This window comes from Cannabis sativa, chromosome 6, assembly GCF_029168945.1.
Source record: "Cannabis sativa cultivar Pink pepper isolate KNU-18-1 chromosome 6, ASM2916894v1, whole genome shotgun sequence".
Lineage (NCBI taxonomy): Eukaryota > Viridiplantae > Streptophyta > Magnoliopsida > Rosales > Cannabaceae > Cannabis > Cannabis sativa.
In genome coordinates, this window is record NC_083606.1 from 48578992 (window position 1) to 48597012 (window position 18021).

Genomic DNA, 18021 nt, shown 5'->3' on the forward strand with positions numbered 1-18021 from the left:
AACAAATCTTTTTACCTGAGATCTTACTCTTTTCGAAAATCCTGGAGATTTTGCAGCATCAGAAACAGCTCTTGCTGCAACAGGCTGTGAAACTGTTACAGCAGACTTTGTAGCCTCAGAGTGGTTGGTTGGAACACTAGATTTTACAAACTTCGTGACTCCAAAACTTTCCATTCCATTTGAACCAAGACCTGCGAAACCTCTTTGACCTGCATTCTGAGCTTTTTCAAAAATAGAAGATCCAGGGTTAAGCATTTGAACATTTTTCTTAAAATTTTCAAGTTCCTTTTTTAAGAGAGTGATTTTTTCATCTTTATCACAAACACTTGTCTCATACTCTTTTATTTTCAATTCACACAATTCAATTTGATGACACAATTTTTTATTCAATTTATTCAACTCTATTTTCAGAAGCAACCTGAATCCATTTTTCATACATGACTTTGTATGATTCAGCAAGAGACTCTTCACAGATTTCAGACTCATCTGAATCTGATTCCTCATGATCGGTGGTATTATTCAGACATACCAATTTAGCTTTCACCTGTGAGTCACACACCACATTAGTCATAACAGAGGTTAGGGCAACATTTTCAGAATTATCTTCATCACTTTCGGTTTCATCATCACTCCAAGTGACATTGAAACTTTTCTTATTCTTTTTCAAAGTGTTTGCACACTCGGCTTGAATATGCCCAAAACCTTCACATTCCCTGCACTGAATTCCCTTTTTGTTAGAGACAGATGGTTTAATAAAAGTGTTACCTTTTGAACCTTTCGAAGTATTCTTTTTATTTCCCATCTTTTTCATATATTTCTGAAAATTCTTAGTTAATAAAGCAATCTCATCATCACATTCACTATCAGAATTTTCATTATCAGCAACTTTCAAACCAATACTTTTACCTTTATCAGCAATGGATTTGGGTTTGTCCTTTTGTTTAATCTGTTGATTTAATTCAAAAGTACGTAAGGCACCCATCAATTCTTCTACCTTCATTGTGCTAAAATCTTTAGCTTCCTCCATTGCCAAAAGTTTAGTATCGAACCTTTCTGGAAGTACTCTAACAATTTTTCTCACAAGAACAAAATCATCAAGCTTCTCACCAAGGGGAAAATATTCATTAGCAATATCAGATAATTTTTCATAGAATTCAGTTAAGGTTTCATTATCAGACATTCTAAGCTCATCAAATTTAGTTTGAAGCATGATAAATCTAGATCTTTTCACATCAGAAGTTCCCTCAAACTGAGTTTGAAGGATCTCCCAAGCTTCTTTAGCAAAAACACAAGATGATATAAGTTTAATGTAACCCTCACCTACACCGTTAAAGATAGCATGCAAGGCTTTGCTATTGTAGGCAGAAAGTTTATCATCTTCAATAGACCATTCCAGTTCAGATTTTATAGTAGTATTACCTGAAGAATCTGTCTCAACTGGAAGAGACCAACCTGAAAGAACCATTCTCCAACCTTTCTCATCTTGAGATTTGATGAAGGCCCTCATTCTAACTTTCCAATAAGGATAGTTAGAATCATTAAGCAATGGTGGTCTAGAAATCGAACTTGCCTCTGCAAAAAATGACATTTTAACACAAAAACGTTATAGGACCACACTAAGAGTTTAGTGTCCTGCTCTGATACCAATTGAAAAACCGTGCTTTTGCAAATGTCCGTTCTATATAAGAAAATATAAAAACTGTAAGCGTTTGCAGCATCAGAAAGTAATTCTGCTACATCAAAACAGAATAGGCAGAATATAAAATAGTTGCAGAAAAATAAATAACTTGACACAAGAGATTTATACGTGGTATTAGTGTTCTCACGAACACTCCTAGTCAACGGGGCCACGCCCAGAGAATGAAATCAATTAATAAATTATCAAAATTACAAAGACAATTGACTTAAAAAACTTTAGACTCCCTCTAAAGTATTGCCGCAATCCTTTGTAATCCACTTTAAGAATCTGACTTCTTGAAACACCTTCAAGGCCGAACTCCCTTCGTCTTTGAAGTGTGAGTGCTTACTTCCTCCCGAAGTAAGGCTTTATCAAGTCTTCTCCCGAAGACCAATCTCTTGTTCAGTCAATTAGTTCTTCACAACCTCTAGGATAGAGTAAGAACAGAAATAGAACAACTAGAACCTAGATGAACAACTAGGCTCTCACAAAACAAAGAAACACTCTCTTCTCTCAAAAGATAAATGCAAAAAATGAATAATGGAAGAGGTAATTCGAATGGTTGCTCTATAGGCTCTATTTATAGAACATAGAAACCAAAGAGGCAACCACAAGTTCGAATCTACAGCTGTACAAGAACTTTCCTAAAGAAACACGATCTGCTACATCAGCTTCGGTTGCTGACGCAACAGATCTGACCAGAAACGGGAAACTTGCTAAAAACGGGTCCGATCTTCTATCAATGCTTGATTCCTGCCAAAAATAGATTAGATGTTCTGATTGTATCAAGATACAATCAAAATTAATAAGGAAAAGGCAATAAACAAAGTTTCCCTAAAAAAGACAACTTTCCAAAAGAGAATTCCTTCTCTTTTGAGAAGATTTCAACAAAGGAAAGTTCAGCTGAAAGTGCAAATTTCCAAACAAGGAAAAGAGAAACTACAATCTGAATTTATAAGGCAAGAAATCGAATATGAATGCATGGAAATCTTACCATAAATGGAAAAATTATTTTGTCAACTAACTTGCCAAAAAAAGACTTTACATAGGAGAAACAGAAGGAAGAGGGAAGAAAGATTTTCAGCAACTGCAGAAACACCTGAAATCATGGCTGCTAATGCTGCGAATAATGGAGGCAACAACGGTAATAATGGAGGTGCTGTTGAAGATCAAGCTAATGGCCGCAGCTTGAGAGATTATATCCTCCCAACTCTTACGGGGGTTCAGTCATGCATTAGGCCACCGACAGTGGATGCTAACAACTTCGAAATTAAGCCTGCCATACTACAAATGGTGCAGTCTTCAGTCCAGTTTGGTGGACTCCCTTCTGAAGACCCCAATCTACATCTATCGAACTTCATGGAGTTATGTCAGACTTTCAAAGTTAATGGGGTTCGTGATGATGCCATCCGTTGGAGACTGTTTCCATTCTCACTGAGAGAGCGAGCCAGGAGTTGGTTGATCTCCTTGCCACCAAATTCTATTGCAACATGGACAGACTTAGCAACAAAAATTCTGTCTAAATTCTTCCCTCCAGCAAAGTCTGCTAAGCTGCGAGGAGAAATCAACAACTTCTGTTAGCAGGATAATGAATCTCTCCATGAGTCTTGGGAGAGGTTTAAGGATCTCATCAGAAAATGCCCTCATCATGGTATTGAGAAGTGGATGCTGGTTCATAACTTCTACAACGGGCTGGTAGGTAACACTAGAACTCTTATAGATGTTGCAGCTGGTGGAGAATTTATGAGGAAGAGTGCGAATGAGGCTTATGATCTGTTGGAGGAGATGGCCCTAAACAATCAGCAGTGGCCAACTGAAAGAAGTCAAACGAAGAAGGTAGCTGGTGTGCTAGAGGTGGATGCCATTACAAAGTTAACAGCCAAGGTAGAGGCCCTAACAAAACTAATGGTTGTGCAAGCCAAACAAGCTCAAGTAGTCTGTGAGCTATGTTGAGGTCCTCATCACTTTTCTGAGTGCCAGAAAGATGTGAATAATTTGCCAATGGATCAAGCAAAAGCCATTGGAAACTATTCCCAAAATAATAATTATGGGCACAACCAATAGGGGTTCTACCAGCAGAGAAATCAGCCCCAACAAAACCAACAACAGATGCAACAACAAAGTCCTAGTGGAGGCTCCAATATCCAAGCTGATTTATTGATCCAATTCATGATGGAAACTAGAGCCTCTATTAAAACTTTAGAAACTCAGATGGAACAACAGGCTACTCAAGTGGCAAAACAAGCTCAAGAAAATTCACTTAGCACTAGTAAGGCAAAAGGAAAAGAGCAATGTAAAGCAATTTCCTTAAAGAGTGGAAAGAATTATGATCGGCCTGATGTGGTACAACCATTGAACGAAGAAGTTAAAGATCAACCTGCACCAACTCCAACATCAACAGAGAAGAAGACTACTGATAGTCATGCACCACAACAACTGTCTCCGTCAATCAGTATTGATCATCATGTGAAGATACCTTATCCTCAAAGACTCCGAAAGACCAATCTAGACAAGCAGTTCTTAAAATTTCTAGAGGTCTTTAAAAGACTGCACATTAACATTCCATTTGCGGAGGCCTTGGAGCAAATGCCAACTTACCTGAAGTTCATGAAAGAAATTTTGGCTAAGAAAAGGAAGTTGGAAGAATTCGAGACAGTGGCACTCACTGAGGAGTGTAGTACAATTTTGCAAAAGAAACTACAACCCAAGCTTAATGATCCGGGTAGTTTCAATATTCCATGCTCTATAGGGGGTTCGGTGGAAACTAAAACTCTATGTGATTTAGGAGCAAGCATTAATCTAATGCCTTTGTCTGTTTTCAAAAGGCTAGGACTGGGAAAAGCAAAGCCCACAACAGTGACTCTACAACTAGCGGATCGTTCTCTGACTCATCCTCGTGGGATAATTGAAGATGTACTGGTGAAGGTTGGTAAGTTTATCTTCCCTGCTGATTTCCTAATTCTTGATATTGAGGAAGATTCAACTATTCCCATTATTTTGGGAAGACCATTCTTAGCCACGGGGCGAGCATTAATAGATGTTCAAAAGGGGGACTTAAAGTTGCGAGTGCAAGATGAAGAGGTCAATTTTAATGTATTTTCCACAACCGACATTCCTACCTGTTGCAAGATTGAGATGGTGAAGGGTTCTTTTGTTAAAACTGATAAGAAGAAAGCAAAGCCTAAAGAGCGACTTCGAACGATTCAGCGTCGTTGGAAAAGATTGATGTGTGGTAGTTCTGAAGGTGAGCTTACTCTTGTGCAAAACTCTGAAATCAACACTATTGGTGCTAAATTTTCTTCATTTAGTACGAGGGCTCTTTTGGATGAAAAGGGTCCACCAAACTCCTTCTAATGGGGCTCAGGTAAGTTTCTCTCAACACAGTTTTATTTTCACACATTGGAGACAATGTGCATCTTTAGTTTGGGGGAAGAGACTTAATTTTTTTCTTTCAGTTTATTTCAGTTTTTTTTTCTTCGTTTAGTTATTTTTTTTAGTGTCGTGTGTTGATATCTGAGCTGGAATATTGATTGAACTACTGTTATTCACTTGTGCAATGGATTAAAATCTTAATTGTGTGCTTGACTCATAACTTTTTGAATTAAATTGGATGTGTATTAGAAGGTTGCTCATGTAGATGTAAAACATTTATTTTTGACGCATATCACTTTTGTTCTACTTGGATTGTGGAATGTTGGCTTGACATGGAATAGAATTTATTTGACATATTCTCTTGAAGCGAAATCCTTGATGATTTTTGTTTGGAAAATGATTTAGCCAATTTTCGTTGGATCGATTGATCCTTTCAAGCCTACCTGAAAAGTTTTATCCTTAGTTTACCCAAAATTGAGCCTTAGCCTATTTCAAAAAAAAAATAAAAAATTCACGACTAAACTAAGCTTAATTCATTATCTTTAACTATTTTCATTCTCAACATACCTTATTATGCGATAAGCTTGTAAGCGAGTTTGGGGGGGATGAAATGTTGTAAGTGGGGGAATAATTTTGGCAGTAAGAGATTATAAAAAATAATAATAGTTGTTGTGTGTTGTGCCTCTATTGAAAAAAGAGAAAGAAGAAGAAAAGAAAGGGAAAAAAGAGAAAAATGAAATGTGACAATTTCTTCTTGAGAATCAATTGTGAACAATGAGATAGACACATAGGAAAAAAATATAAAATCTCTTACTATCTTCTTTGGGATACATGGAGAAAGAAAAAATGGATAAGTGTGGGTACTTGTTTGGTATAATTGTGCTTATAGTATAATGTAGCCTAAATGACTTCTCATCTACCCGTTTTACCTAAGCCATGCTATTATAACCGAAAAAGACCTTTTGATTCCGAGCAAGAATTGTCAACATTAGTGGAGAAAGGTATGTCACTCAAGCTTATTGAACATGGGTTAGCAGAATGTCAGAGAGTGTAGAATGACTGTGATATGATTGTCAAAAGAGGTATTTTGTGTCCATATGAAATGCTTACTTCTGAATTGTACATCCAAGTTAATTCTTAGAGTTATTGAGTTGAAATTATGGTTATAGATTTCCTTGAAGTTGTGCAGGTGGTAGTGGGAGTTCAATCATTTGAAGGTTTAGTTATCTATTGCATTGTTTTTTTTTTTAGTTTAGTTGAGTTTTAGCTGTACTCGGGGGAGAGTAAAGATTCAGTTTGGGGGAATTTGTTAGGCTATTTTTAGCCTAAGTTTTGGGTCACATTTTATAGTGGTTTTTCTTCTTTATTATTATTTTTGGAATAGAATTACAATTTTTTTCTATGGTTTCAGGTTTCTACACTTGGGATGTATAAATTGGATAAATTTCGGAAAATAGTGATCTATAAAATAGAGAAATTTTTGAAAGAAAATAAAGCTGAAACTTTAAGCCTAAATTCGACTATGTTCTGTTCATATTTTGGACAAAGTCGAAACATTAAAGTTTTAGATCTCTTTTTTATCTTTCCAACGCATCTTTAATCAGCTCATTTGGAGTTTGTATGAGAAAGTTATGCCCATTTTACTAAAAGAGATCGAAGTAGAAAATTCCATCTCGCCGCGGCGAGATTTCCATGGCCGCGGTCAGAAAGTTTGGGCAGAAACGTGTTTTTTTGATGCACTTCTGGCCGCGGCGAGACCACTTTTGGCCGCAGCGAGTGTCTGCACGGTCAAGGGTATTTTTGTCCGACGAACCCTAAAAATTAGATATAAATAGAAAACTGCGATTGGAAGTCAAGGGAAGCGATTTGGAACCCTAACACACAGCAGAGAGCGACAGGAAGAGCAGAGTGATTCAAAATGAACATCCAAAATTCATCCACCAACAGTTTCTTTCTTTATTCCTCTTTAATTTATTTATGTTGAATATTGTCATAGGAATGGTTATGGATTTATTTCTGAACTAAATTTCCCATTTAGGGAGGATGATGATTGTTGTTTAATGTTTTGCCTAGGTAATGTTTAATTGCCATTCCTCCATTCTTGTGTGAAATTATCTTTATTTGTGCTTAATTTCATGTTTAAGATTGATCACCTTTTGCATGCTTTATGATCTCAATTCGAAATCTGAAAAGTGAGAATTGAGAATGCTAAAATTTGGATAGTCGATGTTCTATGTGAAACGAGAGTATTTACATGACTTATGTGACGAGTAGATTATTACCTAATGCTGATTTCATGTTAGTTTAATTAAGAAATTAATTAGATAACATGTGATTTAGAACCTAGAAGATCTGAAAAGAGCTAAGTTACTTTATATTCTGTCATTCACTTCAAGAATAGGATAGCAATTAGGCATTAACAATTTGGGTAAACAACAACAGGATTCTCCTCCCTATTATCTCATCTTGCTTAAACTTTAACTGTGTTATAAGTTTTCTGAATTACTTCAATTCTTTTAAATCATAATTATTTTCGATTTGCCAAATAGAATTATAGGTATAGTTTAGTAGTAGTTAATCCAATTCCCTGTGGTTCGACCTCACCTATGTGAGTTTACTACTTGATTGCGTATACTTGCGTAGTATTTAATAATTTTCAGCAACAGAATGTCATCAGCTCGTGCCCTGCAGTTGCATCCACTAACTGGTTAATCCTTGGCAGTGGGATACAATCATTTGGACATGCACTGTTAAGTCTATAAAGTCAATACAAGTTCTCCAAGTGTCGTCAGGCTTCGGGACAAGAACAGGATTTGATATCTGTGAGGGGTAGAAGGCTTCGCGTATGACATCATTGGTTAGTAACTTGTCTACTTCTTCTTTAAGGGCCCCTTGTCATTCGGAATCCAAGGGTCGTATTATCTATCTTTTTGCTCGGTAATTAGGGTCAATATTCAAATGGTGGAAAATCACTTTAGGGTCAATTTCTACCATATCTAAGTGGCTCTGAGAAAATTGATCCTGGTTTGCCTATAAAAAATCTGTTAACTGCTATAGTAGTTTTTCATTCAGATTTTCCCAATAAACACACATCTAGTGGGATTGTTTGAATTTAAAACAACTTCTTCTAGTTCTTCAATTAGATTTAACTTGTTTTTCTCATCTTGGACTCTAGGATCTAGATCCTCTTCTTTCTTCTAACCTTCTTCTATTATGACCACCATTAATAGATGGTCGACTCTTTTATTTTGAAGCTCTACGCGATAGCATTCGCGAGCCAACAGCTGGTCACCTCGCACTACACCTACTCCTAACGTGTTTGGAATTTCAAGGATAGATGTTTGATTGAACTGACTGCCCCTAGTCGAGTCAATGCAGGGCGACTCATCAATATGTTGTAAACTAATGGTAGATTTAAAGCTAGGAAATCTTGATTATTGTTGTAGATAATGGCGGCTCGCCTATAGTTAATGGGAGTTTAATGATGCCTTGACTGGAAACACTATCTCCAGTAGATCAACATAAGTTCACCATGCAATGTTTTAACTTTTTGTAGTCCCATTTTCTTCAACATATTCCTGTAAAGGATCTTTACCAAGCTTCCATTATCCACCAACACTTCTTTTATCCTCTTGTTGGCGAGTTGAACTGTAATCACTAGAGGATCGACGTGTGCATACCTCACGTGTTTTGTATCTTCCTCTGAGAATACAATTGGAGGTTCTTCTGTTTTGGCTCTCTTTAGTGGTTTCGGAGCAAACACCGATTGATTATTTTTGACTTCATTGACATATCGCTTCTGGGAATTACTACTCTCTCTAGCGAGATGCATCCCTCTCGAGATAACCAATATATCCTCGCCCTCAACAGGGGGAGGCTGCATTCTTTCGTTATCTAAGCTGTTGGGCTGAATAGCCCGATTTTGTTCACTTCCTTGGTGCTTCACATATTGTCCAAAATATCCACGAGCAATGAAGCATTCTATCTCATCTTTTAGTTTCCAACACTCTTTAGTTGTATGCCCTATATCTTTATGAAATTGACAAAATATATTCGGGTCACGTTTGTGTCTCGCATGTCTCATTGGTTTAGGTTTGCAAAATGCAATCTTGTGCTCATTTGCGAGAAAGATGTTTTCTCGAGTTTCATTAAGCTCGGTGTATACGGTGTAAATTGGCTCATATTTACCGTTCTTTTTCTGTTTCTTCTTATTTTTAGATGATTCCCTGGAATCATCTTTTCTTTTGGTGTTCAAACTACTTGGATTGTCAGCCTTTGTCGAGACGGTACTTGCTATGGCAGTGTTGGGTTTGTTTCTCGAGCCAATCTTCAGCAGCTTTATCTCATTTCTTACTTCCTCTTTGCGCAAAAATACTTGCGCTCTTTCGTTGAATTCATTTATATTTCTTACTAGGCGACCTTGTAATTCATCCCACAGCTTACCTCCAGCTGTTGAGAGGTCAGTCGTGATCCCTACTTGAAGAGCAGTAACTTGAATATTGTCATTCAAGTTTCTCACTTTAGTAGCGACCATACTGAAGCGACTTAGGTAAGCCTTAAGGGACTCGCCTAGTTGCTGCTTTATGTTAGTTAGGGAGGATGCTTCAAGTCACATGTCTTTTGTTGCCTGAAATTATTTCTTAAAATCCTTGGACAGTTGTTCCCAAGAAGTTATTGAATGATGAGTGACTTTATCGAACCAGCTACTCACTATCCCAGTCAGCGAGGTGGGAAATAAAATACAATGTAGATTATTCGAGACATTGTTGGATCGCATTATGGTATAGAATTTTTTAAGGTGAGCGATTGGGTCTGAATTCCCATCATACTGCGAGACGTGAGGGTTTATGAATCCCTAAGGGAATTCAATGTTAATAATATAAGGATGGAATGGCTCGGGCTCCTCGTCCGAGTGATAACCAGGTACCTTCCCGTATTTCCCATCTTGGTATCACCTGAACTACAGTCCAACTCAATGCTTCGCAATTCGAATGGATTTTCTTACTGTCGGTTAGCATTAAGTTGTTGGCGTAAGTTGAGTGCATTTTGATTTAGGCGCTCGCGCAAGTTGGGTTGCCTTTGATTCAAATCTTCACAAACATCTGGTTGTCTTCATTCATAGTTGCTCACGGACCTCGTATCTAACTAACTCTCAGATTGATAACTCCTCATATTTCTCGTAATATCTTGATCAGCATAACGCCGATCGAGGTCTGCTTCTTTCTTGCGTTTGCCTCCCTAATCAACTTTTTCTTGGGATTTTATGCCCTAAATAAAACCCATTTCAATTTAATCCGATTAGTTATCAATAGAAGATTAGAAGTCATTTATGTTTACATGTAGTTTTCATGTTTATGGTTTAATGTGTACAAAATCTATTAAATCTAGAATATATAGTTATTCACAATTACAGTGATGTCAACATAGTGGAAGGTAATAGTGATTATATGCTTCAAAAGATAATGTTCCTTGATTCATCAGTGTACTGGATTTACACTGATGTGATAGTCAGCGATAAAGTATACTTACACCTTGGATAAGTATTATGATCTTTCCAGAACATTGGCAAAGTATGCTAGTTTCAGATGTATGAAGTATACATTGGACTGGGACGGATATTGAGCTTGGTGAAGATATTATAATCTTATCGTTGTGTCTTTCTAAGTCAATATCACTGGTTCATCTTAGATCAAAAGATCTCAATCCTGAAATGGTTAAGTTCAATTTGAAGAGTGTTATTTGTGTTCTTTGATTTGTAGCTAAGCCTACCTTTTGGTCCGGGTAAAACATACATTTTGGGAACATGCTAGTACAATTGAGTGGGGGCGCTAAACATAGATATGGAATCTATAGCTTCTATCTGGACATAGAAGTGAAATTATGATTTCCTTCGAGCTTGGCGTAAAAGAGATAAATGGAAGAGCTCTTATTTCAGTGATTATAATGTTTACTGAAATATCATTTATAGGAAGTTAAGCGTTTTAAGAATAAAATACATTGAGTGGTGAAACGGTAAATTTATCCCTACTCGGTGTAAATCGTATAAAGAGAATCTTTGATTATTGCGATTAGAACGATTGTTAAATATTTATAGCGTATCTATATCATGGAACATATAGACCGTTCTATATAACTGAGAGTGCAATTCCAAGCTCTATAGTGGTGCAATGAGGAATTAATAAGTTAGGGAATTTACACTGTAAATTTTAGATCTGCTTATTGGAAGCTCGGTTATATAGGCCCATGGTCCCCACACTAGTTGAGACAATACTGCTTGTAAGACTCAGTTAATTGATTTTAATTAATCAATTATAATTCTAAATTACGACTGTGTCTTATTTATGAATTTTCACTAAGTTATGGCTTGATTATGAAGAGATAGAGTTTTAGGGTTTATTTGTTAATTAAGAGACTTTATTAAGTCTAATTAATAAATAGTTAATTGGAAATTTTATTTGAAAATTAATTTTAATTATTAAATAAATAGTTTTGATATTTATAGAGTTGGAAGTGCAAAAAGTTTTGGGTTTTGTGCCCTAAATAAAACCCATTTCAATATAATGAGATTTACTATTTAATAAAGATCATAAATCATTTTATGTTGCATGGTTCACATGATTTATTTCATGATTATAAATTCTATTAGGTCCAGAATATATGTATTTGTTCATGATTATAGTGTTGTCAGCACAGTGGAATATAGTCATGATTATATGTTCAAAGTTTAATTCCCTGATTTGTCAGTTCACTGGATTTAGACTGGCGTGATAATCAGCGATAGGTATACTTACACCTTGGATAAGTGTTATGTCCTTTCAAGGGCATTGGCAAAGTTTACCAGTATCAGATGTATGGAGTATACATTGGAAGAGACGGATATAGAACTTAGATTAGATATGATAAATTTATCGTAATATCTATTCAATTCAATATCACCTAGTTGATCCTAGATCAAATGATCTTAATCTTGACATGATTCGGTTCGATCTCAAGAGTGTTATTTGTGTTCTTTGATTTGTTAGTTAAGCCTACTTTTTGGTCAGGGTGATACGTACATTTTGTGAACACGATAGTACAATTGAGTGGGAGCGCTAAACATAGATATGGAATCTATAGCTTCTATATGTATTTAGAATTGAAACGATGATTTCCTTTTAGCTTGACTAAATAGAGATAAATGATTGAGATCTCATTTTAGTGATTATATTATTTCACTAAAATATCATTTATAGGTGGCCAAGTGTTTTAAGGATAAAATACATTGAAAGGGTGTAATGGTAATTTTATCCCTATGCGATGTAGATCATCTATAGAGGATCATTGATTATTGGGATTATAAAAATAGATAATTAATAGCGTATCTATATCGTGGAGCATATAGAGCGTTCTATGTAACTGAGAGTGCAATTTCAAGTTCTATGGTGGATGCAATGAGGAATTAATAAGTTAGTGGATTTACTTGGTAAATTCTAGGTTTGCTTATTGGAAACTCGGTTATATAGGCCCATGGTCCCCATACTAGTTGAGACAAACTCCTTGTAAGACTCAGTTAATTGATTTTAATTATGGTTTGATTGTGAAGAAATAGTGTTTTGGGGTTTATTTGTTAATTAATAGACTTTATGGAGTCTAATTAATAAATATTATAAATGACAATTTTATTTGATAATTATTATTTTAATTATTAAATAAATAGTTTTGGCATTTATAGGTTTGAATTGGAAAATATTGTATTATTGAAAAGAAGAATAAGTGGTTGAAATCAAGTGGTAAAATTGTAAAAAAGAATTTAGCCCTTTCAAGTGTACGGCCAACAAGTTATTTTTGCCAAATATTTTATTCTTTTTTAATCCATAATAATTCAACCCTAACCCTATATAAGATAGTATAAAAGGATAGCTATGGTCTCTTCATCCAAACTAATGCCTCCAAAGCTAATACCCTAGCTTTTGATGAGACCTCTTCCTTCTTCTTTCTTCTTCAATTTCGAAACACTTAGCCTTTCTTACCAAATAATATTCAGCCATTAATGATTGAGTAAGTTCCCACACACATCAAGTTGGTCCTCAATCATAGTATGTAAGAGTGTGAAGAATCCAAATTCAAGGAAGGAGAGAAAGAGATCCAGGTTCAGATCTTGATAATGCTCTGCTACAGAAAGGAATCAAGGGCTAGAGATTTGAACGGAAGAAGTCATTTATTTCCGCTGCACCCACTGTAAGGTTTCTTAAACTTTATATATTTTTATTTACATTGTTTTAGAAATTCATATCAGGATGTCTAAAAACATACATTGTGGTAAATTTAGATCCTGATAAAATAATTCCAACAACTGGCGTCAGAGCCATTCTAATGATTTACTTTCATGAAATATGAATTAAAACAATGTTCGTGTTGATTTCGATGGTTTCATGATGGTTTATGTTCTTATTTGATGAATGTATGTGATTTACGAAATTTTTCCATGAAAATAATTTTATTTTTGTTCTGAAAATATTTTTTTTTAAATTCCTTGTGAAAAATTAAGCACCTTTCGGTTTACGGAACTCAATTTCGATGAAAAACAAGAAAGTTATGAAGGTTTGAAAAATCAGGTGCATATGGTGTCGAGGATGGTGCTCGTCGAACCAGGATCCGTGGACAGGGGACAATTCCATGTCTGAAGCCGCGTCTCGCCCCTCGTTCAGACACCTTGCCAGGCTGCAGCTCGCCCACGAAAATCCTGCAATCGTCGAGATTTCTCGGCGCAGGGCCCTAGAGCTTGCTTCATCCGCGCGCGAGTCTCGACTGCTTGCGGCCTGTCTGGGCTGCACGTGCATCCTCCTGGCAGCCACACCCATAAATGCGATTTTTGTGGGATTTTTCCCCAAATTTCGATTTTTTGTAATTTTCAAACCCCAAAATTATAATAAAATATATTTTTTAATATATTTAAACTTAAATATCATTTTTAAATTAATAATATTTATTTTTTAATAGATTATTATTAATCTTTGATATTTTGAGGTTTAAATTTAAAGATTGATTATTTATTTTGTTAATTATGGTTAGATTTAAAAATTTGTTAATTTCTTTAATATTTATATATTATTTAATTATAAGATTAGATATTTTAATATTGGGCATATTTTAAATTAAAAGATAACTTTATCTTTTTAATTTGAAATATTATATTAAAATTATCTTATATGATAAATTAAATAATTAATAAATTTAAAATTAACCTAGATATTTTTATAGATATTCTAACCGTAATATTTTCAAATTAAAATTTTTTTTATAAATTATAAGTTAGAAAAATGATATTTATACTATTTTATATCATTTTACTTATTAGAAATTTATAAATTGTATTTTAAATATTTAAATAACCTAGATATTTTTGTAGAAATTTGAATAATGCGTAATTTGAGATATTTTTACATATAATTAGGATAATTATTATTTGTTTATTATTTTAATTTTATTAAATTAAAAGAATAGAAAATGATTTTGAAAATATCTTTTTTAGTTATTTTCAAATCATTTATCTTATTAGATATTTAATTTAATTTAAAAAAAATAATTCAAATAAACCTAGATATTTTAAATTAGTTTCATTTTTGAATTTTAAATTTTGATGAGATATTTAAGGTTGTCTTTTACAACCCTAAATTTTCAAAATTTAGTTGGTTAGTTTAAAATAATAATTTAATTATATTAATATTTTATTTCACATTTGTTACATGGATTGTGTTTGTTATGTATTTAAATTGTTTATTTATTTTTTTTTAACAAACCTATTATTTATTTGATCTAAATTGCTATGATTAACTTGTTGACAAATTCAATGATCTGATTTTAATCATAGTCTAATTGTCAATAGACACTATAAATAATTTGTAACAGGTAAATTTTTTTATTTCTTTCATCTATGTAAACTTAGTAACATGATAGGGCCCATCCAAATCAATTTGACAAGTGTGAGCCTATATGTTTGCTTTTGGGCTTAGATGCATATAGGAAGTCCATTTATTACTTGATTTCAATGAATAACCATTGTTTAATGAAAAGTTAAATTACTCTCATTTGGGCCTTGTGTCAGAGTTAGGGGGCCATTAGTAGTGGGTACGACTTACTGAACCCAGCTCCCGTCACATGAACAACCCCAATTGTGAAGTCCCATCTGCCTTATTTAAATAATTGTATTAGGCTAATTATACTAGTTTAACCCAATTAAAATAGAATTAGCAACATAATTAATTTTAAAATACATGAAAATAATTTAGATAAATACACTTAGTTTAATAAAATATTCTAGATAGTAATTTCTAGTAACTAATTAATATTTTTTAATATTTAATTAAGTAGAAAAATATATTTAAGTTGAAAATTAATTATTTAATTAATTTTGGACCAACTTAAATTAGAATATTTTTCTTAGAACTTAAAATTTAAATAGAATTAATAATTAAGTTGATTTTATTCAAGATACTTAATTATTTGTGTCTATTTCATGAAATTTAATTAAATAGAAAATATATATAAGTTGAAAATTAATTATTTAAATAATTTTACACCAACTTAAATTATAATATTTTCTTAAATTATAAATCAGAATTAATAATTAAGTTGATTTTATTCAAGATACTTAATTTTTCATATTTTAATGATTTTAATTAAATAGATAAATTACATTTAAGTTGGAAATTTTTTCAATTTTTGATCAACATAAATTAGAATATATTTTAATTTATTTTAATAATCATTTTCCCACCTGGTTTTGAATTGCATTTATTAATTTCAAATGCAGATATTTCGAAATTTTTTAATTTTAAACTTAGATTAAGTTAAAAATTAATTTTTGATCAAGTTAAATCAAGTAATTTTCATTAATGATTTATTAAAATATATAGACTAAAATATATTTTAATTAGAAAAATTAGTAATTAGTTTATGAATTATCTAAATAGATATTTTCTAGATAGACTTTTTGGTATTTTTATAGATATATTTAATTAAATAAGAAAATTAATATTTAAGTTGATTCTGTTCTAGATACTTAAATATTTGATATTTTTCTTAAGAGAATTGGAAAATTATATTTATGTTGAAAATTAACTTATTTAATATTAGACTAACATAAATTAAAATATTTTTTCCAGACTTATTTTATTTTATTTTATATGAATTTCGAAAATGTATCTTTATACATTGGATTTTGGATTCAGTTATATATTTATAGAAAATTAAATTTGAGTTGAAAATTAATTATTTAATTAATTTTGGACCAACTTAAATTAAGTAATTTTGATAATATTTATTGGAAAAATAATACTAAAGATGGAAAATAATTTATTTTTATTTTTTCAGATCTTCCTATGGTATAATTTTATAAATATTAAATTAAAATTTGCATTTAGAGTTATCTAAATTAGTAATTTTAATAAAATAAATATATATTAAAATAAATAGATTAAAATAAGTATCAATTGAAAATACAACTCTTTAAAATAATGAGCTTTAGTTATAAGAATATTCAATCTCCATTGTTTGTCATACATGGTTAATTTGTTTTCAATATAACCTCGAGACGTTAGACTTCGTCCCCCTAATGGAAGGTTATTCGTTGAAGCATTTAACACCGTAACGATCTCTTATGATAAATATTTTGTAAGTTTTCATCTCTATTAGACTCTCCCCTACGGTGACTACTTAGAGATAAATTTGCGAAGTATGAAACAATGGTAGAAGCTCATAAAATAAGAATAACGTTGACTCTCGCCTACTTGTCAACAACGTTGGATTCTTATTTTGATTGAATAAAAGGTTGCTAAATGGTGTCCATTTTACATGAGCTGACAACTCTATTCAATGAATGATATCTTTCACTCTCGCTTACCAGGACATTGTATCAGTTTGTTGGCAACCTTGGAAATTATTAAAGATGTTCTTGTTTTGTATTTTCACATGTCTTTGTTACTTGCTGAATGTAACACCCTAACTGGCATAGGCGTGTTAGCGTGATTTTTAACGTACTGTGCAACTCGTTGCTAATCAACGAGGTTATTGAAAAAACGTGAATAATTAAAATTTTGCTTTTAAATAAACATAACATATTATACTTATAAAATTACGGGATCCCGTTTACAAAATACAATTACAAAAGTTTGCTATTCATTTACAAAAGATTTTTCGCCCAATGACTAAACAACAGAAGCCCTGATGTCCCGAGGATCGTACGCTCCAGGCCTAATCGCCCCGACATGTACAACCTTCACCTGCTCGCTCTCACGGCTCCTCAGCTTTAGCCTTGCCCTTACCTACACATAGCAATAGCACTGTGAGTCAACGGACTCAGTAAGAAAAGCATACATAATATACATACTAAATCTCGGGTTATAATCAGGCGCCCATACACCTAACCATAACGCTAACTGAATGAGGAACGGTCTTGATAAAGTATGACTAACCGCGAATCCAGCCTGTACTCAGTACTCTAATTGCACTGATGTGGTAGCAGTTAATCCATACTAGTTGATAGCCTAGCATATATCTGATGTCATCTCGGTGCAACTCTATGTGCACCTCACTGTTGCCCTGATATGCTAACTTGACGGCTATAGATTTTCCATTTCTAACGGCAACTAACATGTATGCTAAACATGTATAACGATATGCATAATATTACACTAATCTTTCCTTGATTCTGAATTCAGGTGTACCGGCCAACCTGAGTGGTACAACTGCTCGGCGAATTACAGGCTTCTAAATCACATTAATCACAGCACTGGTAAGTGACACGCTAAATCACTTTCTGAGGACTTAAACTTGAAACTAAAAGTTTCCAATAACATGGAAATACCCTAAACAACACAAAAATGGGAAAAACTAGGGTTCGCAAAATTTGCCCGAACCGGTAGACCGGTTCCCCAACCGAAATTCCAGTTCTGTGGGGATTCCTGGGAGCCAACTGGAGTTCTGGTTCCTAC

The 18021-nt window shown here is 33.4% G+C and overlaps 1 protein-coding gene and 1 non-coding gene across 2 annotated transcripts; both read right to left on the bottom strand.

The window, feature by feature from the left end:
• Positions 1–3226: 3226 nt before the first annotated feature.
• Positions 3227–3333, bottom strand: LOC115696010 (small nucleolar RNA R71). The gene has a single exon (XR_004007612.1). It is a non-coding gene; the product is annotated as a small nucleolar RNA R71 (small nucleolar RNA).
• Positions 3334–8552: 5219 nt separating this feature from the next.
• On the bottom strand, positions 8553–9584 carry LOC115695291 (uncharacterized). The gene has a single exon (XM_030622366.1). It carries the CDS (start codon positions 9582–9584, stop codon positions 8553–8555), a length of 1032 nt encoding a protein of 343 aa, XP_030478226.1.
• Between the last annotated feature and the right edge of the window lie 8437 nt (positions 9585–18021).

What these genes read in the sequence shown, in the direction of transcription:
- LOC115695291 (XM_030622366.1), bottom strand. Translation starts at nt 9,584, where the DNA reads ATGGTCGCTACTAAAGTGAGAAACTTGAATGACAATATTCAAGTTACT.